At 43.2% G+C, this 25060-nt stretch overlaps 1 protein-coding gene across 1 annotated transcript in view; it reads left to right on the forward strand.

The window, feature by feature from the left end:
• Positions 1-21289, forward strand: part of sgcd (sarcoglycan, delta (dystrophin-associated glycoprotein)) — a 153094-nt gene extending 131805 nt beyond the window's left edge. The window contains exons 7-8 of the mRNA XM_078286903.1: positions 15769-15892; positions 21094-21289. Coding sequence (XP_078143029.1) covers positions 15769-15892; positions 21094-21279 — 310 coding nt within the window. The 3' untranslated portion in view covers positions 21280-21289. The remainder of the gene's footprint in view (positions 1-15768; positions 15893-21093) is intronic.
• Positions 21290-25060: the final 3771 nt, after the last annotated feature.

Genomic DNA, 25060 nt, shown 5'->3' on the forward strand with positions numbered 1-25060 from the left:
TGTCTGGACTTTGTCGAAAGGCATTCTGGGAAAAGTAGGAAATCACTAACTGAAGTAGAAGTAGACAAAGCAGGCTGGGGGAAAGCGGGTTCACCGAAAAAATGAAATTACAACACTTCATCACACTTCAACAATTCATCACTTCATCACAGAGTATCCAAGGGGGGATTTTTTTCTTTAAATGGTTTAAGTTCAATTGATTAGTTATATTTAGAGCATTCGCTTTATTATCTATGTTCTGTTGTTTTTATGTTTTTGTATATATGCTGTTGTTGAATAACCGCTTCGGCAATGTAAGAAAAATCCCATGACATCAATGAAGCTCTTTGATTCTAATTAAACTGAGAGTGTGAAAGAGAGAGAAAGAAAGCTGATAGAAAGAGAGAGAGAGAGAGAGAGAGAGAGAGAAGAGATGGAGAGAAAAAAGAGAACGAAGATTAGAGAATGAGAGGGAGTGAGAGAAAAAAACAAAAGAGAAGAGATGACAAAAGAGATTGAGAGGATTGAGAGTATAAAAGACAGACAAATGCGAGAGAAGCAAGTATAGAAAGAAAGAAAGAAAGAAAGAAAGAAAGAAAGCGAAAACAGGGAGAGAGATAGAGAGAGCTGTAGGTGACAGAGAGGGAGCGAGAGAGGATGAAATAGGAGAAAGTAAGACGGAGAGAGAGAGAGAAAATGGATAGAGAGATGAATAGAAAGAGCTCTGTGTGACAGAGGCAGAGAGAGAGAGAGGGGAGAAGAAATAGGAGAGCAGGAGAAAGAAAGAGAGAGAGAGAAAACAGGGACAGAGAGACACAGAGAGAAAAGAGGAGGAGCTTGATGTGACAGAGAGGCAGCGTGAAGGGAATTAGAGGACGGAGAGAGAAGGACTTTGATGACAAATATCTAATAACGGCGTTTCGGGAGGGTGTGCACCGCCGCATGAACCGTGACTCATCAATCACCGCCGCGCCGCTCCGAAGATCATCGCTTCAAATCATAAAAAAAAAAATAGAAACCGTCCCATCAGAAAGGCGCAGATCATTTCTGAGCGATGCTCCAAAGCCCCTCATCATGAGATCCTCCGTATAAATTGACAGTCGGAGTCTATGGCGATGAGTTTTTATTATTTTTTTCCACCTCCCCACTCTGTTTATGCGTCGCCGCTGACAACCGGCCGATTGAGAATGAAATACGGCCCAAACTATCCAATTACGTGGGGAAAAAGGAGGGCCGAGCTCGTTGGAGCATGGGTAAAATCTAATCTTTCTGTAATCTCGCCGAACCCATGGCAGGTAGCAATCGAGGATTCACGTCCCATTTCGGTATGTCATATTACCCCCCCCCCCCCTCCCTCCCACACACACACACATGCACGCACACACACACACACACATATCCCATCCAACCCCCCCCCATCGGAGTTGTCAGTTTTTTATCGTAACCGTCAGATCCGTCTGCGCCGTAATGCGGCGGTGGCGTCTACAGGACGTGTCCTTGCATCAGACGGATGCCTTTGTGAAGGGAAAATGGCAGGATGGGACAATCTGACAGCGGCTTTGATTGATGTCCCGACCAATTCAGCGCACAGATAAAGGAATATATATATATGTGAAGCAATAAGAAGAAGCAGCGTGAATGCATTGCAAAAGAAAAAAAACAACGGAAACACAGCAGTGAGATGGATGTGGGATTTATTTCTCGGGCGGAATGAGATGTGAAGTGTCTTACTTTGGGTTTTCATATCAGGGACCAGAGATTGATACATCAGGCCACGGACCCCCAGTTTCATCAGGTTTTGAACCCCTATATGGGAGGATTTCTGTTGTTGATTCAGTACTGGAACTGTATAACTATCTACACTGTACATGGGGAGATAACAGTGGTGAGAGTGAAACGTACCCAGCATGCACTGGATGGATGGCGACATGCAGGAGGTGGTCAAGTTCAGTGTCAACCCAAATAAGCAACATGATATAACGGCACGGTAAAAATTCATATTAAAACAGTTTTGGAAACTGTTTTGAACCGATATCAGGACGATATTTAAGCCTCGATTTCACAAAATTAGGGCTGGAGAGTCGACTCCAGAAGAGTCGATTCTACTAATAAACGGATTTAGAGTCGACTCCTGTTGCAATCTCGACTCCAAACTCTGGAATTGAAGAAACTGTTTAATTGAAACAACTTTGTAATTAATTAATTCATCAATGGGACAGTTGCTACAAAACACGCTGAGCTAACCAGACTTTATAGAACATTTGTACCAAGTTTTGTACCATTTTGTGGTAATGTAATAAATTAGTTTTGTTGTACAACTTACATTTTTGTGTTGATTTTCATTTGAAGTTGGAATCAATTTAGAATCGAGCAGCAGCTGTGGACGATTACAAACGTTATCTCATCTTTCAGTTTGGTGCTGTATTTACAGGTTTTCAGTGTCAGCATCACATTTATTACCTCTAAATGTTTGCTGGGTATGAATAGGATAGTCGTTCTTCTACATACTATCTTGTGAATTAAAGTATAGTGAAATTGAACTATTCCTCATTTCGCTGTGGGAGTTCTCACTCTGTTCTCACTCTTTAGCGGCTCAACATCTCAGGTGATTTTTAATCATTAGAGGAGACGACATGTCACTGCAAACCAGGAAGCAGACTGGTGTGCAGAGTCTGAAGCATGTTGCATTAAGATCTCCTCCTCTCTCCTTCTCTCCTCTCCTTCTCCTCTCCTCCTCCCCTCTCCTCCTCTCCTCTCTCCTCCATCCCTGCCCCCGTTCAGCTCTTACCCTCTCTCTTTCTCTGCCCTCTCCTCTTACTCTCATTTCATCTCCTCTCTTCCTCTCTCGTTGCCTCTCTCTTCCTCCAGTCTCCTCTCGTCTTCTCTCCTCTTTCACCCTCATCTTCTCCTCTCCCCTCCTCCTCCCCTTCTCTCCTCCCCTCTCTCCTCCCCTTCTCCCCTCCCTTCTCTCCTCTCCTCTCCTTCTCCTCTCCCCTCCTCCCCTTCTCTCCTCCCCTCTCTCCTCCCCTTCTCTCCTCCCTTCTCTCCTCTCCTTTTCCTCTCCCCTCCTCCCCTTCTCTCCTCCCCTCTCTCCTCCCCTTCTCTCCTCCCTTCTCTCCCCTTCTCTCCTCTCCTCTCCTCCTCCCCTTCTCTCCTCCCCTTCTCCTCTCCTCTCCCCTCCTTTCCTCCTCCCCTTTTCTCCTCCCCTCTCTCCTCTCCTCCTCCTCCCCTCTCCTCCTCTCCTCTCTCCTCCATCCCTGCCCCCGTTCAGCTCTTACCCTCTCTCTTTCTCTGCCCTCTCCTCTTACGCTCATTTCATCTCCTCTCTTCCTCTCTCGTTGCCTCTCTCTTCCTCCAGTCTCCTCTCGTCTTCTCTCCTCTTTCACCCTCATCTTCTCCTCCCCCTCCGCTCCCAACCTCTCCTCCACTTCCCATGCTGTCTTCTGTCCCTCGTTCTCCTCTCCTCCCTTTGCCTTTCCCCTGTTCTCTGATGCCTTTCTTCTCCTCTCCTCCACTCATCCTCTCTCCTCCCTTTTGCTTTCATGCCCTCCTCCTCCTCCTCCTCCTCCATTTCAGTCTCTTCCCCTCAACTTCCTTGTATCCTCCTCTGCTTTCCTTCCCTTCCCAGATTTCTCATTTCCTTTCCTCTCTGATCCTCTTCTCTCCTCCCTCCCATATTCTCACCTTCCCCCTCTTCTCATTCTCTCCATTTGTCTCCTCTCCTTGCCTCTCCTCTCATCCCTTTGGCTTTCCCCCTCCCCCCCCTGTGTCCTCTTCTTCTCGTCCCTCCCCCGTTTTCTCCTTTCCTTTCCTCTCCGATCCTCTTCTTCCCTCCCTTACCCTTATTTTCTCCTTACCTCTTTTCTTAGTCTCTCCATTTGTCTCCTCTCCTCCTCTCCACTTTCATCTCTTTCCCTCTCCTCTCCTCCTCTCCCCTCATCTCCTTTCCTCTCCTCTCCCTTCCTCTTCTATCTCCTCTCTTCTCCCCCATCCTCTTGCCCTCCACTCTCATTGTGTCCTCCTCTTCTGTCCTTCCCTCCCCTCCTCCTGCTTTCTCCTCTCCTCTCTTCTTCTCTCCTCTCCTCTCCTCCCCTCCCTTGCCCGCCCCCTTGCTTCTTCCTGTCCTTTCCTCTCCGATCTTTTTCCGTCCTCTCTCGCTCACGGCCGGCCCTTTCTTCTCCCTTTTCTTTTTTTCTCTCCTCCTCCTCCTCCTCCTCCTCCACGCTCCTTCTCCTCCACACCTTCAGTTTGTACTTATCTGAGTAATTGAGAGGACGGTCTGTTCCTGGGGGCGAGTGTTCAGGTCAGCGGCCGGGGTTTCGCCATTCGGCGGCGCCGCACAAAGCCCCGCCGAGCAATCAGCTGCACTCTTATTGGCCATTTAACCTGTGATTTGCTGCGTGGCATCGAGAGCCCATTTCAACCCCTCAGCGCTATATATTTATAACGCCGACCTGTTCTGACCGGCGTGCTCGCACCATACGGAAACGGTGGCAGATCATTTGAGGCATTGCCGAGGACAGAAAAGGGACTCGCACCAACCCACAGGCAGAGGATAAAAGCCGTGCGTAGGTTTAAAACTGTACAGGTTTACAATTTCTTTCATGTCAAAAAAACTCCAATCATTTCCGTTGTTATCTGAACTCCGGCGATATGAGGAGGAAGCGTGAAAAGTTATTAACCTTTGATCTCAGCTGGAGATATGAGGTGCTGCCGAGAGACCGAAAGAAAGGAAGGGAGAGAGAGAAAGAGACAGAAAGAGAGATGGAGGAGGAGAGAACTGGAGAGAGAGAGAGAGAGAGAGAGAGAGAGAGCAAGATGAAATTTTATCGATCCCCGTGGGGAAATGAGGTTGTGGCAGCCAGAAAAGTAATAGGATACAGCAGGGAAAAAAAGAAAGAACAGACCAGAAAACACAAAAATAGAATAGAAAATGACCTATAATAATACAATAAATGCAATAAAATAGAATATAAACAATTGTGGGGTTATATAAACATATAGGGCATTAGATACATTACGCTGTATTGGTGGGAAATACTGTATGGGAAAGAGTTTTATTACTTACATATACTGTTGTTGTTGTTACATATACTTACAGTTACTTAATTTTTACTTACATATGTTACTTTCAGTCATGATTTCTTACTTAAATATGGATTTTGAAATGTGAAATATGTGGTATTTATATTAGAACAAGAGAGAGAGAGTGAGAGAGACGGAAAGAGAGAACGCAAGAGAACGAAACAGATTCAGTTCACAGGAGTAGAAGGATAGGTAGAGGAAGGAGGGAACGAATAAAAACACAAGAGAGAGAGAAACATGTCGACGCCCGACTCCTGGAGGAGCAGCCTGGGAGAACGAGGGAGGAGAGAGGAGGAGAGGGGAGGGAAGAGGAGGAGTGGTGGAGGAGGTGGAGCTGTTTATCTCCCATCCACAGTGATTCAAACTCAGAGAAACAGAGGAGGAGGAGGAGGAAGGAGGAGGAAGAGGAGGAGGATTGGGAGTAGGATGGAGGAGGCGGGGGGGGTTTCTACCAGAGGTGGGGACTCGAGTCACAATTTGAATTGTTTGAGACTTGACTTGACTTGGGTTCTGCTGACTTGGGACTTGACTTTGACTTGTACTTTGATGACTTGAAAAGGTTTCTAAAGTCTTGACTTGAGATCTTGTGTTTGTGTAAATGATTGAAAGTGATGAGATTTGTTCCAGCAGACGACTGAATTTAAATTCTGTTTTCTGAATTTGTATGGAATGATTGATTTCTATAATCAGTTTGAACTTCAATAAATTCAAACTCAAGTTTTTATCCTATTAAAACCATATTGCATTGAAAAGTCCTAGAAACTTTTGTTTTCTTTAAGATATTAACTTGATACTGGACTCTTGATGTGGCGCTGGTGAGTCTGCTGCCTCTCAGTATTCCCACCACGGCCTCGACGGGATCAATTTTTTTGCCCCCCTCTCTCTGTTTTTTTGGCAAAGCGTCAGATTAGTCGAGTCTCGTCGATGCAGACTCGACGCCCGGATACGTCGATGTTACATCGTGTTGGCCCTAATCTGTTTTTATTTTCCCTCTGGTGGCATCCAGAGACACGAGGCGGCGTTAGCCAGAATACTAATAACCCGTCCGGCGCTGTCGACGCAGGCAACGGCAAGGAAACGAGTACAGACACACAGACAGCAGAAACAGGCCAAGGGAACGATATGAGTCAGAGTGATCGCTTTGATTTTTTTATGAGTCGGAAATAGAGAGAGGAGGGGAGTCTGGGAAATCGCTTGCTGTGAATTAAACCATCGGTAATTTAATGGACTGCTTGTTTTGAATCTGCCCTCATCGTAAGGCCTCATCACAAGAGTTGCTTTGATTTTAAACGTTGTGTTAAGGCTGGCAGGCATCAGATGGTTCATGTTTAATTAATCGCCGTATTACACACACTGCAATTAAGAATATGTTTCTTCAGATAACCCTCTGAGGGGTCAGAGAGCAGCTTCAGTGTCTTGGAGACATGCTGCCTGTTGCTGGGATCAAACCTGATTAAACCTGCTTACTGGCAGTGTCCAAAATCAAGTTTTTGGTTCACCTGCCAAGGTAAACTAGGGCTAGTTTCTATTGTTGTGACACAGATAAAATTGAAAATTCAGTTATTATCTACTCACCCCCATGCCAGTAGAAATTCAGGTAAAGTTTGTTAGTCCATACAACAGTCCCGGAGAAGAAGTACATTGCAGCTTTCTCCAAAACAAATGAAGTTGTTGGAGACCTGTCTTCAGACTTCAAAAAATAATGGAAAATAACCATAAAATGGCTCCATGCAGCTCTTCCAGGATAATCCAAGTCTCTTGGAGCCAACAGATCCCAAAGTGACTTGAAAAGACATTTACACCATTATGTAGCTGAAATCGCCACTCTAGCTGTTATTTCAAAACACATCATGTGTCCGCGCCTCGATAAGTAAGACTGGCTTGAATTAGCAGAAACAATTTACAGGCCATTTAGCCTTCAAAATAAAAGCACAAGATTTGAAAATAGGTAGAAATACTGTTTTAAACAATACAAACAATACAATTACTTTGTATTTAATCGTCAAATTCAATAAATGAGCACCCATATTAATGTTTTTGGGTGAACTGTTCCTTTAATCTTGGCCCAGATATTCCCAGACGGTCCAGAGAGTTAAACCTGCAACTTTTCAGTCACAACTCCACTTCCCTCACCTTTATCTTCCTACCACTCCTTCTCCCTTATCCTGTATGCTGCTGTATACGATGCAACCGAGCAGAAAATCCATAAGAATAAGCTTCAAACGAATATAATTGGATGTTAAGTTTGTAATAGCCCATTAACCTGATCAGAGGAAGGGTGGAAACTCTTGGCAACTACAAATCTCAGGAGGCACGCTGAAAGAAAAGCTGAGCGGCGTCGTTTCGGAAAGTATAGATCAGCAGACGGCCTATCCATCAGAATCACCCATAATGCATCGGTGGCGGCAGGTTTTCTTGATCACAGCATGGTAGCTGTAACTGCACTGAAAGGGAAGCCTCTAGAGGAGGACGGGTGAATTCTCTGCTCTTTCTCTCTAGGTCTCCATTCCCTTTTTCCATAACATAACACGCTGTGCGCTGGGTGCTGTTATCTAAAGTGCCTCGCCTTAACCATTACTGCAAACATTTTTCACACGGGCGGCACCTCCTCGTTCCATTACTGACACTTTTTTGACGTTGAACTCGAACATAAAGTGCCTTACCAAATGATTTTATTCCCCTCTGCGGGAGATTCCGCCACTTTAACAGGAGTTTTAGTTTGCTGCCTCTCCTCTTTCGTCTTCTTAACCATTACTGCTGCACTTCCTCTTTTACTGTGAACACTACTATTAACCTCTGCTCTTCTAATGCCACCAGTACTACAACTGCCACCGCTACTGCCACTGCAAGTACCGCCACTTCAGTCCCTCTCAGCCCTTTTCCTCCTCTGGGACGTTCAGGTTATCATCTCAGCCAGCAGGCACACAGACTTTGTTCATTAAATCTGCCACGGGCAAATTTGGAGAACGATGCTAGACGTCTGCAGGGGATTACACCAACAACACAAGAGACTCCTCCTTCTTCTTCTATTACTTCTTCTCCTCTTCTTATTCTGTTACTTTTGCTACTATCACTCCAACTTCTGCTAATATGACTGTTTCAGTTCTCCCTTTCTCTTCCTCTGTGGCATTAAGGTTATCTTCTAGACAGCAGGTAGAAGGACTTTGTTTACGCTGCCATTGGCAAGTTTGGAGAATAATATCCCAAGCAATGTAAAAACATTCTCGTTCTTGTTCTTGTGCATCATCGTTTTCTATTCTCTAATCTTCTGCATCACATATTAGTTGTGTTGGAAAGTAACACGGGGGCCCAGATGAAGGTAGCGAATGCAAAATGGACGGAGCTTTTGCTCTTGGAAAACATGGATCAATCATCTTTGTGCTTGGATACGTCTTTTTTTGGTGTTCCAAGGCTGGTGTGAAAAATAGAGGGAGGGAATTATGGAAATAAGCAGTAGATGTGATTTATTAATGCCGGAAGCTCGCTATTATCTGCTGACCACGCTCGCTGTTTAAGCTTGGCTGCGATGGCAGAACTTCTGGGGATGCATCAACAAAAAGTTTTTAACAGGCTGGTACATATTAAACCCAGTCGGGAGTAAACGTTAATGTGGAATTGCAGTAAACAACTGAAAAGGTATTTATTGAGTGTGATTACTGTGATTATTAATTTGTAATAGCTTTGTGGAGAAAAGGACAACCTGCATGCTGACCTTTGATATTTAGTCACATGATACACCAATTTGTGTTTTTGTGTTTTATCATAATTTTTGTTTTTGGGTAAAGCTATTAATAACAAGGCAATGGTAAACTGGTTTGTACCATTTAATTGTTTTTGGATGTCCTCCTGTGCCCAAATACTAAATAATCAATAGTTTTCGCTCTCGCTCCGACCACAACAGCTCTCTACTATTTTACATTACTGCAGGGTGTGTGTGTGTGTGTGTGTGTGTGTGTGTGTGTGTGTGTGCGAGCGAGAGAGAGAGAGAGAGAGAGAGAGAGAGAGAGGCAGACAGACAGACAGGTTGGAGATGGAGTTGAGGTCCCACCTCTAATCATCATCATCAGTCTTTGATTCGAGGGGAATTATATTCAAATTGTAGCGAACAGCTTTACACCAATTCACATAATTGGAGTGAAATAGATGGTTATATTCTCATTGCTGTGTGCATGGAGAGAGGTGCAATTCAAACTTCTTATTAGCTTTTCAAAATAAAGAATAAAATCAGAAAAGCTTCTCTGCCTGGCACTTTGTCACAGGCCACTTCCCTTGTTGATGATAAATGACGATTATTCCAGATGAATCAGGACTTGGCGCTGGTGTTCTGTCTCATGCTTTGAATAAGACTTTGGCAATAGAACAAAGCAAAAGTGGTTGTTATATGATTTTCTGCAACAGCCGATATGTGTGCTTGAACTGTAAAAGCAGCACAGTGTATGATTCATTTATTCACCCACATCCATAAGCTGTGATGTGGGCAAAAACTGACAGCTGACAACTTCTTATTGGGATTTAAATGTTCCTGGTTGTTTGATCCTGGTTCCTGGCTCTCATGCAATCAATACTGCAGCAGCCAAGCTGGACCAGGGACAAGGGAAGGAAGGAAGGAAGGAAGGAAGGAAGGAAGGAGGGATGGAAGGAAGGACAGAAGGAAGAAAGTAAAGAAGGAAGGAAGGAGAGAATGAGGCGGTGGATGAAGGTGTGAAAGAAAGAAAGAAAGAAAGAAACAGAACAACTAACAGTGCGTGAAAATGGATGGTGTGAAAGAAAGAATGAAAGAAAGATAGAAACAGAGCAACTAACAGTGAGTGAAAATGGATGGTGTGAAAGAAAGAAAGAAAGAAAGAAAGAAAGAAAGAAAGAAACAGAACAACTAACAGTGCATGAAAATGGATGGTGTGAAAGAAAGAAAGAAAGAAAGAAAGATAGAAACAGAGCAACTAAGTCAGTGAAAATGGATGGTGTGAAAGAGAAAGAAAGAAAGAAAGAAAGAAAGAAAGAAAGAAAGAAACAGAGCAACTAACAGTGAGTGAAAATGGATGGTGTGAAAGAAAGAACGAAAGAAAGAAAGAAAGAAAAAAAAGAAAAAGAAAGAAAGAAAGAAAGAAAGAAACAGAGCAACTAACAGTGAGTGAAAATGGATGGTGTGAAAGAAAGAAAGAAAGAAAGAAAGAAAGAAAGAAAGAAAAAAGAAAGAAAGAAAGAAAGAAAGATAGAAACAGAGCAACTAAGTTAGTGAAAATGGATGGTGTGAAAGAAAGAAAGAAAGAAAGAAAGAAAGAAAGAAAGAAAGAAACAGAGCAACTAACAGTGAGTGAAAATGGATGGTGCGAAAGAAAGAAAGAAAGAAAGAAAGAAAGAAAGAAAGAAAAAAAAAGAAAGAAAGAAAGAAACAGAGCAACTAACAGTGAGTGAAAATGGATGGTGTGAAAGAAAGAAAGAAAGAAAGAAAGAAAGAAAGAAAAAAAAGAAAAAGAAAGAAAGAAAGAAACAGAGCAACTAACAGTGAGTGAAACTCGGAAATGTTAAGATGAAACTTTAATCACTTGCTGCACATCGGATGCAGCGCTGGTATATTTTTATTTATAAGGCCATCCTTGGCAAATTGCTTATGTATATTAATTCTACATTTCTATTGACACACGCAAGGCACAATCTTAGATCAAATAGATGGCTCTATTGTAAAACACCAAGCGTTCGTACAGAAGGTGCCAAGAAGAGTTTGTCTTATTTTGTCCTGGAATGAGCTGCAGAACAGTAAAACCTAACAGTCTCTTGTCATTGGCTGATTTTAAAGGGAAATGAACGGCCATTGTCACTGAAAGCTGCAGCTGTTCTCGTTTCAGGCTGTAAAAACTTTTATCCTACTAGACTATGTGGCACTTGGTAGGTTTTATTTCATGTTTTAAACTTCATTGTTTTATGTGTGTGCTGTTTGTGCTTACATTGTTTATTATTATTATTTATTATCAGTGCTGCCTCTGTCTCCATTGTAAAAGAAATTGGTTCTCAGTGGGACTTCCTGGTTAAAATAAAAGTTCAGTAAATAAAAAAAGAAATAATGATCCTTGTTAACCAGCACTAAAGAGTTCAGCTCTCGTTGTGCCCTGTCATAACTACGTTCCTGTGACCCGTTAATGATCATTTAAGGTAGAGAAGTGCTAAGAACAGATATGAGAAATAAGAGCTAAGGAGATTTTTTAAACTTCAGACAAAAGCAGATTAGAGGGGTGGGGGAGTGACTCAGGGTTGAGAGGGGTCGTAAAGTATATAGGTGTTTCAGGTGATGTAACACACTCTCTGGCGGCCATATTGGAGGTCCTCAGCTCTTGGGCAACAGTGGCTGAGATCAGTTGATTGTGTTTCTAAACGTACAACTTGGCCGTCTCAAAAGAACTGAATAGACAAAGTGAATTTCTGTGCTCTTTTTGACAGAACACATCATTTTGTCACTGATAAATTTGATCAATTTTGTGTTTAGATAATGTCAGCTTCACCGTCTGATTTGCGCACTAGCTAACATATCTAGTTGAGGCAAACAGCGTTTGTAGTGGCTCGTAATTGCATGCTACTGTTAACATTGGTTGCTTTGCTAAATTAGCCTGCTGGCTGGTTAGCTAGCTAACAAATCCAAAAACCAAATGGGGTTCAGGTTAACTGAGCTGAATCTTTTCAAGCTACAACTCAGAGTGTTTTGGACTAAAGACAAGAGTTTACTGTGTCACAATAACCTAAATTTAGTATCAAATCTACCTACCTAATCTACCACTTTTACTTAGTACTTTTAACTACCACTACAATCAAGAGTCTCTCTTTTTCTAGCTTGGTTGTTATTTTTTTTTAGCCATTATTTATGCACAGACAATTCTTTTATGGACCGCAATGATGATGCAAGATGGTGTTTGCTGGGAGATTTTTGATGCACTGCAAAGCCTCTATTGTTTGACACCAGAACAGACGAGTGGGAAGGTCAGTACAGTAGTGGAGGCCGCTGGGAGGAATGACTGAGGCTGCAGGGAAAGAAGAGCTGAGAGACCGGAAGAGGCAGAGCGTTGAGTATTGAGCGTTTAGCCTTTCCTTTCCTGCAGCAACCATGACACACTGGCTACGTTAACATGCACTGAGTAACCCGGCTATTGGCCATACTCTTGTTAAAGGGTAACTTCGGTATTTTTCAACCTGGACCCTATTTTCCCATCTTTTAGTGTCTAAGTGACTAAAGGGGACAACAATTTTTGAAATTGGTCCAGTATTGAGCGAGATCGCTGCAATGTAATCCGACGGGGCAAATCGCACCGTCAATGTACGTCCACTAAAAGTTCTTGTTTTTGCCACTGACAGGCTCAGATTGTTATTATAAGTGTCTGACAACATTATGGAAAGGACCCTACAGAGAAATGACAGACCGGATCAAGCGAAAGGTAAAGAAAAACGTTTAATTTCTCTGTTCTCTTTCCATAATGTTGTCAGACACTTATAATAACAATCTGAGCCTGTCAGTGGCAAAAACAAGAACTTTTAGTGGACGTACATTGACGGTGCGATTTGCCCCGTCGGATTACATTGCAGCTCGTTTCGCGGCTGCCGGCTGAAGTGATCTCGCTCAATACTGGACCAATTTCAAAAATTGTTGTCCCCTTTTGTCACTTAGACACAAAAAGATGGGAAAATAGGGTCCAGGTTGAAAAATACCGAAGTTACCCTTTAAGGTCTTATTCGGGTTAAGCTGTTTAAATGAACCTTTGATACCCTGCAAGAGAATCCCTGTTTCCACGAATAACCCATTAAAACAGAATATTCCTGTCCGCAGATTGAGCGTTTACGTGCGTCAACCCAAAACCGTCAAGCGCCCGGGTTAAGAATGGATGTCGTGTATCTGCGCATGTAAACATAGCCACTAATAGCTGCAGCTCACTCACAACAACAGCGCAAGATCCCCCCCAGTTGAATACACTGTGTGTCATATCGTCGAAAAGATTCCCAGTAGAGAATAGCACATATTTTATCTACAGCCGCCATGGTGACAGGCAGACAGGAATGCTATAGAGACCTCCTCTGCTGTCCTGAATTCACTGAAGCATCCTGACACCTTCTGTGCTTCCTGTAAAGATTTGCTTGTGGCTATGAGTTGTCTTTTGTCAAGACGTGAAGAGCGGGATGGTTTTTAATCCGTGTAAGGTGTGCCATTCACACAGGCGGCGCTAAGCAGCCATGGTTACAGCAGGAAGGTGGGCTATAGTGTTCAGGTGTCAAATCCAAGGTTATGCTGCATTTCTCTGAAAAAGACACTTTGTTAGGCATTCTTGTTGCAGGTCCTTATGGTGTGTGTGTGTGCGTGTGCATGTGACTCACTCTTTATCGTCTTCTGTTGACGCACTCTGCCTCCTGATAAGATGCCTTGCTAAATGTAATCCTTGACTTTTTTTAGACGCCGCGGTCTGATTTTGACGAAACTTGGAGGGATGATGCATCTTCACTCTGTGTTCCCGTGTTTAAAGGTCCCGTATCGTGTAAAACAGGATTTCCCTTTCCTCTTTGATTATAAAGGAGTTGGATGTGTTTCGAAAATTAGAAAAGCGAGCCTCTAAACGAGCCGTTTGGACTTCCGTCACTTTGTGGCGTCACAAAGGTTCGCTCATTATCATTTTTGTAAGAAATAATAGACTAACAAAGTGTTTTTTTCAAAGCGGTTGAGCGGTTGTCATTGTTTATTACCGGAGAGTTTTCCCTACCTGTAGCTGCCGGGCCGCGGCGTCTCACGTTTCACTCTTGAAGCGGTTAGCCAATCAGAACAGAGGGGTCGTTAATATTAATGAGCCTTAAAGACACAGCGACAGAAACAGCCTGTTCTTGGTAAGGCTCAGAGAGATGCTGGAAAATGAACGTGTAAAAATGGATTGAGAGAGTTTTTGGTTCATGACACCACTCGAAAGTGACAACACTGGAAAGTGTAGAATATGGGACCTTTAAAGAATTACACTGATTAGCCTAATTAAAGGTCAACATTTTTAACTTCAAAATGTGATATCAAAGATGATATCTGAGACACCACTGGTCCGTTTTTGATGAAACTTGAATTTTGGCACTGTGTTTCAAAAAAATAAAATAAAAAATGATACTGTTTGGCCTCATGGAGGTGTTGTAGATCAGGTCAAAGGTCAAAAGTCAAAATTTCTAACTGTCCGATTTTGATGAAACTTGGAGCGTCGATGCTCCTTGTTATTGGCTTGTGCCTCAATGTGCGACGACGTGTTTCACTGGCGGACAACCTCAGTAACCACAAGGCCACCCTGCCGCCCGATCTGTCATGATCACTGTGTGTTTTTCCATGTTCTTAAGTCGGCTTGTAACAAAGATCACAGGTTCAATACCCGTACCGGCCTTCCTTCTCCGGGCCGGCCGCTCCTTGTTGCCCCCTGCAGTTTGATCCCTCTGGTGAAATGCTTAGATGTATGTAAGACTCTCAGCTCTGCAGTGTGGAAGGACACATCACACTGCGGGGAAGGTGCAGCTGAAGTGCTCTAAAATTCTTGGGGAAAAAAAAATGCTAATGTGAATCTAGAGGCATTTTCTCCATGTACTGTAAATAGTTGTGTTTTCATGTTCTGAATCCTGCTTTATTGTTTTCTTTGCCACGGGCGTCGATTTATATGCATTATTCTTGATGCATCGTTATAGATGGAAATATGTTTTTCAGTTTCATAGGCGTTGTTTTCCATGGCTTACTCTCTGTGTGTTGTCATTTATGGAGTTGGCAGTTTGCATTTCCTGAATGTTAATTTAGATTATTTCTTCTTACATGATAATTCAGTCATTTAGCTTATGAAGAGTGACTTACAATTACTTACTTGCAACAGTATAATACATCAGTGTCTGAATTCCCTAATCACATCACATCGCTAGTCACTATGTTACATATTATATACAATATTATATAGGTGGTGCTTGTTATCCTGTTTTCTATATTTGGTATATGCAATCCTGTAATCATAATTAGGCAGTGAGTAAATTACAAGTGAAAGTGAAAGAAGAATATGAAGAATGAAGTATGTTAAACAAGACACTCCTGTATTGTCTTGCCGGGAGTGTGTTTATAGTGTATTGTCTTTGAGTTATGTGTTTCTGTGAACTGAATATGAATGCAAACTCATTCTTCCCTATGTGTGTTGTTGCTCTCTACTCTTCTGGTTGTAATTTCCCACACACAGTGTCATAATATGATTATTTTAACCCTTATTAACCCTCTCGGTCCTCCTCCAAGCAAACTGCAGTGCGGTTTCTTAGGAGTGAGAACAAGATTCAACCAGCAATAGGAAGCAACCACAAAACGCAAGAGTTTATGGGTAGAAGGAGACGGATGTTGACATCTGATAGCCAGCAGTTACTCATGCTTGGAAAACGTAGCATTACAAAATGAACCGAGGGCAAGTCAAGATGAGGTGAAAGTCTCTAACTTTGCAGGAAGACAGTTTACCAAAACCAATAAATGAGCTACTTGTGACTTCCCACTATGGTTCAGAACAAAGAAACCAAACTGTAGCTGTGATCCGACCCTAAACTTCTTCCCTTTATACCGCGATTAGGAATTTGCTCCTTTACATATCCACAACTGCCACCTCACGCATCCCAACATGATGATGATGATGATACGTGATACGAGCTGTGATGACTGACAGAGCTGCTCTGCTTCTCTCTGCTCCCCAGGCTGGAGTCTCCCACCCGCTCTCTGCTGATGGAGGCTCCTAAAGGCATCCAGATCCTGGCGGAGGCCGGAGACATCCAGGCCACCTGCAGGAACGAGCTGCGCCTGGAGTCCAAAGACGGAGAGGTGTGGGCAGGAAGTTCACGTTTCTGTCTGTTTGAAGGAATGGGACCGCACTCAGCAAAGAAAATATATGAAGAGTTTGTTTATTAAATGCTGTTCACTACCAGTCAAAAGTTTGGACGCACCTGATTGAATATTCTATGTTTTTCATTCTCTTAAAGCCATTTTGATCTAAAGGCTTCTGCTTAAATGCGTGAAGTTGATCCTATGTATGAATTTCTTTCCAAAGCCTTTTGCCTTTCCATCAAGGCAAAGGGCGGCTAAAGAATCTAAAATATAAGATAGTTTTGATTTGTTTAACACTTTTTTGGTAATTCCATTTGTGTTATTTCATAGTTTCGATGTCTTTACTACTATTCTAAAATTTGGAAAATAGTTAGACTAAAGAAAAATATGGTGTGTCCAAACTTTTGACTGGTACTGTATACAGTATATCCATACAGAAAAAGTCTTCTCCTCATTCAGCATTCAGTATCTCTAAAATGTGGAGGGTCCAGTCTGGAAAAGTCTTTATTTTACCAAAGATGAACGAAAGTTACCTTGTACCTGGATTTAGTTTTTTTGTTTTTGTTTTGTGCTATAAATCATTTTGGGAGAGTAGATGTCACTTTTGTCAAATAGTTTGGAACAAAACTCTTGAGATATCCATCGTTTGACAAAAGTGACGCCTCCGTCAAAACAACTGCTGGCATGAAAGTAAACAAAGTACTGAAGCTGTAATCACTTTCTAACTTGAGCCATTTATTTACAGTACAGTAACATTTTCAAGTGTTTATTTGTAATATTGAGAAATCACGATGAGGTGTTTCAAAAATGAAGATATACAGTACGTTGTTTGTAAATCAAGCCCTTCATATTTCAGTGTTTTGTTTGTTTTCATGGCAGACACTGGTGAAGGCCAGTGGGTTAAAAGCATCCTGTCCATCAAGAAAAACAAAACATTGTCAAGTGCGATCCCATTTTTTCACTAGGCTTTCTGCATGAGGACAACACTCACTCACACTGACAAATTAACTTTTTATCCACTTAGCATACTGGCAGAAGGGATTCCAGCTCAATTCAATATTTTTTCCTGGCCAAACTGATTTTTAGAAGGAAAAAACATTTCCAAACAATGCTTACTTCCCTGCCAGACATTTATTAAAAACCAACATTTGGCCAAAGGCTGGTGGCAATTTCCCACACTGGCCCTCCACCAGAATCTGTTATGGCAGAAGAAATGGTAAATACTGAACATTTTTGACAAAAGTTTATGAGGTTGCTCGGGATGATCCATCCTTCTTTCCTCTCTTCCTTCCTTCCCTCCTTCATTCATTCCTACCTTATTTACTTTCCATTCAAACATCTTCTTTCAGTCTTTAATGTTTCAGTCTTTAATGATAAATTCCTCTCTTGCATCCCTGTTTGTTACATCCATTTTTTCCTGCCTTCTTTCCTTTCCTTGCTTCCTTCCACTATCCTCTTTCGGTCTTTCATTTCCCCCCTTTGCTTTGTTTTAACCATCTTATCTCGTTTATGCTTTCCCTTCTCCGTTTCACGGAGCATTTTGCATTTTCTTTTCTTCCTTACCATGCTTCCTTCTTTCCTCTGTTCTTTCCTTCCTTTATTTCCCACCTAAATTCCTCAAACTATTTCTCTGATTTGTCACAAGCGCCATTCCCCAAATTTATCACGGTTTGTCGCGCTGATAAACGGATTTCCCTCCTTAGGTCTCGGCCGTCATGTCATGTCAGATCTGGTAAAATCAGGGGAAGGAGGATTAGGAAGAGAGCAGAAAGTGTTTAAAAGTTTCCCACAAAGCAGTTTCTTACATTATGATATGAATGCGACGCGAGGGAGAGCGGGGGGGGGGGGGCAGCTCGTTTCTAGAAGGTGACCTTGGATTCAGTTCGATGTCAAACGGCACAATTAAAAGGAATCAAGGCGGCGGTCTGGAAGCCGAACCTGAACAGCCTCACCTCGGTGCCGTTGATAATAAGGCCGTTGAGCTCGCTGCCACCTATTCATATAATTGGAATCGCGCTCACACTCCATTAGCGCTGCCTTCTAAATGTCTATTTGTCATCTGTCTGTCTTGCACACACACACACACACACACACACACACACACTCCTCAGGACCCCCTTGGCTCCGCCGCCGCAATTACAGGCGGGTTTTGGCCATTAGACACCCACACACACCCACACACACACACACACACACAGATACAGAAATAGACTCACAGAGACACACACACACATGCGCAGGCACTGAAACACACACATACACTTAAGATTTCTATCCCCACACATCACACACACACACACACACGCTTTTTCTTGGCCTTACTTACTCTCCAACTACAAATACACAAACACACTTCCCACACACACACACACACACACACACACTCCAGGCCTTACCCGCTCCACATACAGACACACACACACACACACACACACACAGAGACTCTCCCGGTGTCTCACATTCACACTCTGTGCCCCTCCTGGTGAAAGATTTGCTCAATAGCAGCTGTCTGAGGAAGTCAGCTGAGACTCTGCTTTAAAAGTGTTCCAGGTCATTTGATGGCAATGCTTCCCCGAGGCGCCTGGTAATGGCTCCTTTACCTTTTTATAGCCGGAGAGCACCTCCTCTCCTCGGGCCGGCGAAATACAAGCCCCTCTATGAGCCCCAGGAGGCGGGGGGGAGGAGGGAGGAGGGAGGAGGGGGGGCGCAGGGGGGGGGGGGGGGGGGGTTAGAGAGATGGGATTCATACAGTAGCGGTTCCTGTCTGTGCGGAGGGAGTGAGGTACTTTGTTTCCAATCAATATGGATTTGAGGGAAGGAAAATGAGGCTGGGTGGCTGTGTGTGTGTGTGTGTGTGTGTGTGTGTATTGTTCTCTCTTCAGTGGTCAGAAGGCAGAAGAATTGGTGTGTGAACCAGCTGACTGACCCTGCCTTCGGGCCAGAGGCTCGGACTGGATCTATGTCGCGGTCTGCAGCTACAAAGTTCTGAACAGCCAAATCATACATTTATTGCCTTTCATAACGTTATATTGTTACAGAAGCTAGCAAGTGCAAACTAAGTAGCATTAATTGAAAATAAACAATAACATCTGAATGCCTCGGTTTTTAGACAGTTTTGGGTCTTTGCCTGTTTTCAAACGTTGTCACTGCTGGCTACCATACTGTCTCTTGTGGGCCAATCAAATGGCTCTGTGTCAAACAGGCTCCCGATTGGCTGGCTGTTACGCTGCTCTACACAAAGCAGTAGCGTCTAAACTTCTGTTTTTCCGCTGCCTGGATGGTAACCAGACTAACGTTGGTAGAAACCAGGCGCGTAGGCAACCTGTGGCCAGCCAGGTTTTCATTAATGCCACCCAAAGCTTATGCTACGAAAATTTTCATTTGGCCCAGGGAAACGAAAGGAACATGTCCCCTGCAAAATTAAAAGGAATGTAAAATATAATCCTCTAAAAATAAATCAACTGTGAATTATTTTACTTCCGCACTGAAAAATGAACCACGGTACTTTTATTTTGAAAAGACACGTGAGTGAAATATAAGAAAGAATGGACAACAGAAGCTACGGCTCTCTCTCTCTTTTAGCTGTCTCTCTGTCACTGTAGGTCTCTCTCTCTCTCTCTGTCTGTTTCTACCAGATCCCTTTTCCTTTACCAGTCTACACAGGTCTCTCTCTCTCTCTCTCTCTCTCCATCTCTCTTTCTCTGTCTCTCCCATGGTAATGTCAGTATTTATCAGTATGAATGATCACAAGATTTCTCCTCAAGAAACAACATTTCTATCTAGGAGTAGATTTCTCCTCAGTAAACTTCTGTATCAGGAATATGTTTTTCCTCAGTTCATTTTTCATATCAGAGGTGGATTTCTCTCTCCTTGCGCCTGTGAAGTCAAAGCTTCTTCAGTTACTCGCCCCTCAAACCAAAATGTTACCATGAGCAATAGCAGCAACATGATGACAGGCAGAAGCCAAATGGCAGTCATCAGTAACAGCAGTGCTGACAGCAAGCCAAACCTTGTATACACCATTAACAAGTCCCTTCAGCTACCAAGTCTTTATTTACCCAACGACCTGGAAAATGAACACAAATTAAGATCCACACCCACGTGTACTGTGTGACATTTCCATGCATCATTGTTTACATGCACACCTGGATGTTGGCCATACTCTGGTTTAGGTCTTATTCAGGTTAAGCTGTTTACCTGGAGCTCTGATTCCCTGTGTGTGAGTCTCCCTGTTGTCCCAAATAAACCAATTAAGAGGATATTCCTGTACACAGAACAGTCCACCGGCAAAAAGTATGAAAAGGTTCAGCAACCAGCTATGATCACACCTACAGTTTGTTTTCTTTGGTCTGAACCAGAGTATGAGCTTGCGCAGATGACGAAAACCAAAGGTGAAAGGAGTTAGATGTTTCCATGCCACAATAAGATGCCAGATTGTCAAAGGTGCATGTAAACACCGGTGTTTAACCTGAATAAGATCTCAACCTTATGTAGTAAGTAAGTCGTATATAACTTGCTAAGCTTTCTCATAATCAGTGTTAGAGCATACCCAGGTACCACGGCTTTAATTAAAGGCATAAATTAAAGGCTTTTTAACTTTTGCAACAAAGAAGTGTGCTTTGGACTATTCTTTTTGGGAGACCAGCCTTCTTGACTACAAACAATGACCTTTACCTTTAGCCACACAGAAAGGTGTTATGACGTTTATATGTAGATCCAAAACCAGGTTACTAGAGCAACCAGATTAAAAACAGAATAGTCTGTGCATGTAAACACACTGATGACACTCGATGCGATGGGAAAACTACAAACCGGAACTCAGATGTTGAAAATTGCAATGTGATCTGAAATGCAGATTTACGTGCTGTAGATACGAATTATGTGAAAATGGCGTTCCTCCACCATGAACAACGAGTCATTTCACGTGTTTATGTGAGATCAGGTTGAAAAGTTGAGGCGGTCATGTCTGCATCCGCCTCTTCTCTGCTCTCTCTTCCTCCCTCTCACTCTCTCTCTCTCTCTCTCTCTCTCTCTCTCTCTCTCTCTCTCCATCTCTCCTTGTTGCGGCCCACCTGAGCTCTCTGGATGACCGGATGATGAAGTTCAATGAAAAAGCCACAATGCAAATCTCCACCGCATCTCCTCATCCCTCCGTCTCTCTCTCTCTCTCTCTCTCTCTCTCTCCTCCCCCCCTCCAGATCTCCCTGGACGCTCGGAGGATCCGTCTGATGCGGCTGCCGGAGGGGAAGGCCTCCTCCAGCTCCTCGTCCTCCGGGACCAGACAGACTGTCTACGAGGTTTGCGTCTGCCCCAACGGGAGGCTCTTCCTGTCCCAGGCCGGCACCGGATCCACCTGCCAGATCAGCAACAACATCTGCCTCTAGGACTGACACACAGAAACACACAGACGCCCTGAAAGAAAGACAGACGTAAACAAGACACATGAACACAGATATACACACAATGTCTGCCTCTAGGACTGATACACACACACACACACACACACACACACACACACACACACACACACACACAGACGTAAACACAGTGTCTGCCAGGATTGATGTAGGCGTACAGGTAGACAGACAGAGAAACATACATAGATATCTATATGGACACACAGAGACAAGTACGAGCTGCAAACTCACACACACACACACATTAGGGTTCGACCGATATGGGTTTTTAAAGGCCGATACCAGTATTTTTGGATTGAAGCTGCCGATCTTTGCGCTATTTTTCTTTAAAAATGTCAGCGTTTCCCACAGATTACACTAAACACTAAAACTCTCCATTGAAACAGATATAAAATGAATTCTTTCAGCCACAACTGTTCAGTGACAGGGAGACTCTGGAATACATTCGGCTTGATGAAATTTCATTGCAGGTTTTCCAGACTGTTTATAAGCAGCTGTGGTCCGGAGGAACCTCCAGCATATATCAGAGGGGGACGACACTGATTGGCCGATACCCGATATCTAATAAAAGGCCCATATCAGAAATATATCGGTCTAACCCTAACAGACACACACACACTACACCGCTATGTAGAAATAGCGTACACACAGACAGCAAATTTTCCAGTGTTCTTAACACTTCAAGAGTTAAGTTAATACTGATGATTTGGCATACACAGACAAACACACACACACACACACACTGACACACAGACAGCTGCGCTCCTGAGTCGCTCCTAGGAGCCTCCTGGTAGAAACCGAGAGGAAAAGCTCCAGAGATTTACTAACAGAGACTCTCAGAGTGACACTTTTCTCCCTCCAGACACTTTCAGTACCAGAATCATTAGGGTGATCACCCACGCCCCGTCCCAACACCCGCCCCGTCCCAACACCCACGCCCCGTCCCAACACCCAACACCCGCCCCGTCCCAACACCCCACCCTGTCCCAACGCCCCGTCCCGTCCCAACGCCCCGTCCCGTCCCAACACCCCGCCCCTCTTCTTTTTCTTCTCTCTGCTTTAGCTTACCAAACCTGAAGGATTTTGGTAACACTTCGCTTGTTGCTCATAAAGCATTGTAAGGCACCACAGGCACATTATAAGCACTTTATGACTCTGTTATTCATCATTTTAAGCGGATCATGATATAAAGTGGTGTAATAACCATGAGGTGCACATTTATAGAGGTTTCATACTTTCTGGGGCAACTTTATTGCTAACAGCAATTTCAGTCACACTAGATACTAGATCAGGTGTGTAATTTATTGCAATGTGTGTGTATACGATACAACTTTATTGTCAGATTTCTCTTAAATTTGTTATGCATCATAGCAGCTCCGTTTTAAAAAAGAAACACACATCATACACATGTGCTCTTAGTGTGCTTATGATGCCTCACAGTGCACTACAAGTAAAATGTTACCAGTTTTTTTTGTTACTCTTTTTTTGGGGGGACCAGATGTGGGTTTCCCTAAGACATATGGGTGTTAAAAGTCAACTCAGTTCCATAGGAAGTCAATGGGACAAAGGCAAATGCAGTCCTATTGCAAGTAAGTGGGACAAGGACAATTTTATTTCCACTGTAAGTCAATGGGACTAAGTCTATCTCAGCTGCATCATAAGTCAATGAGACAAAGACAACAACATTTTTAAGTTAATGCACCAGTCAGTTTCAATCCCATTATGAAAAGACAATTCATCATTTAATGACTCAATTTTGGGTCACGAACCACCAGCTGAGTAATACTGATTAATGCTGCGTTCACGTCATATCGGATTTACCGTAAATACGAGTTGCGGGCCAGGGAAAACAGTTCACGTCCACCAGCCTAGTGGTGATTACAAGTAGGACATGTCGCAATTTTTTGTACGCTCCAAAATCTCCCACTTGGCGTCACAAATTGCTGAAGTGGCAGGGTTAGGGTTTAGCCGGATCTGCTGCAGATCATTTATGGTTGATTTTGAAGTAACTTGTTAACAACAGTTGACCTCACCTCACATCTTGGATGTGGCCGTTCCAGTGCATTAAACACCTGAACGCCTCCAAGTTGCAGCAGCGAGACGGCGTCCCGTTCTCCCGCTTCTCCCGACGTGACCTGAACGCAGCACGAGCGCTACGACACTTTTGTGAAACCCAACGTCTGGTCTGTTAGAAGTTTAAACAAATCCTGTGTGATATCTTGATTCTAAACTGAATGGAGAGTGATTTTGTTTCACTTAATGACCGTCAGTGATCTTTGCTTTATTTTGCTTGCCTAAATACCGTCCATGTCCCTCCCTGACAAAATGGCGTCACCCTTCACTACCGTCCCGACAATGAGGAAAACCATAAAAACAACAAGCGATTATAACCCGCACGCACGTTTTTCCCCCATCACACAAAAACAGATCAAATGTTGTATAAATGTCAGATGTAAACTACTCGAACTTCTGAGGTGGTCACCCTACTTGTTTCTCGCACTGGGACATTTAAAAAAAAAAAAAAAAAAAGACAAAAAAACAAACAAAAAAAAAACAATGCGAGCCACTCTGTTGAAAGAGGGGAACTGTGCCTGTGCCTTATGTCAATGCACTTGTGGCAAGGAGAAGCACATCACACAGACTTTCTTTGGTATCAGCGAGTACATTATCTCTGATTTCAGTTCAGTTTCATTCAGTTCACAAACCTCTCAAACCCTTTTTTTTTTCTGTGTTCGAGGAATGCAAAGACCTGCTGCCGCGCCCGACTGCAGCGCCCCCTGCTGTCAGCCTGCGCTCAACACCCGGCTCTTAAAGAGGAAGTGTCGTTTTTATTTTGAACGCTTCGGCGTCCCTGGTTTGGGACGACACACGTGTTACTTGGCAGTACAGTATATGTTCATGACAAAGCATTTTGTGTCAAAAACATGTTTGTACTGCTGTTAAAGTGATGTTGAACTTTGGTAGTATCTTGGGTTGTGTATCTTCCTCCATGATAAATCCCCAAAATCGGTGATTCTCTGTTATCTGTTGCTCCGGTAGAGGAGACTGGAGAATTGTGTTTTTTTTTCTCTCTCCATTCACTGCCATTGTATGGAGGAACAGTCTGAAAATCACACTTCTAGCACATAAACGAACGTGAACAAAGCAGATTCTGACAATATAGGAAAAAACTAGTCATGCTGCTGAATTGTTTTTAAGTGAATCTCTTTCTTTATGTTTATTAAACCTTTCAGTTTGAACAAGTGTAACACAGAAATCCGGTCGGAGGAAACTTACTCTACTATACCGATGGAATGAAGAAAATAATACGTTTATCAATGATTGTAAATAGGCGATGGAATGGAATTAAATTGGCGTTTCACCATACAATGGCAGTGAATGGAGAGAGAAAAAAAACGCAATTCTCCAATCTCCTCAGATAACAGAGAATCGCTGATTTTGGTTTTATCATCAAGATACTACCAAGGTTCAACAGCACTGTTGTGTTGAAAAGTCCTATGGAGTGTAATGGGCAGGGCGTGGCACTGATACTGCCAGAGTTTGGGGTTTGACACTCAGAAATCGTCCAGTACATAGCGTATGAAACACCCCAAACTAAGATGTGAACGTGTGTTGAAAACGACAAATCCTTTTTAAAAGCGTCCCACTCGCCTCCTTCTCTCTCTTTCTTGAGTGTTCTCTCTTTTCTTAGCTTTTCTCTCACTGTATATTAGAGGACTTTCAGACGTATTTCTCAATGAAACTAAAC

This window comes from Centroberyx gerrardi, chromosome 11, assembly GCF_048128805.1.
Source record: "Centroberyx gerrardi isolate f3 chromosome 11, fCenGer3.hap1.cur.20231027, whole genome shotgun sequence".
Taxonomy (NCBI): domain Eukaryota; kingdom Metazoa; phylum Chordata; class Actinopteri; order Beryciformes; family Berycidae; genus Centroberyx; species Centroberyx gerrardi.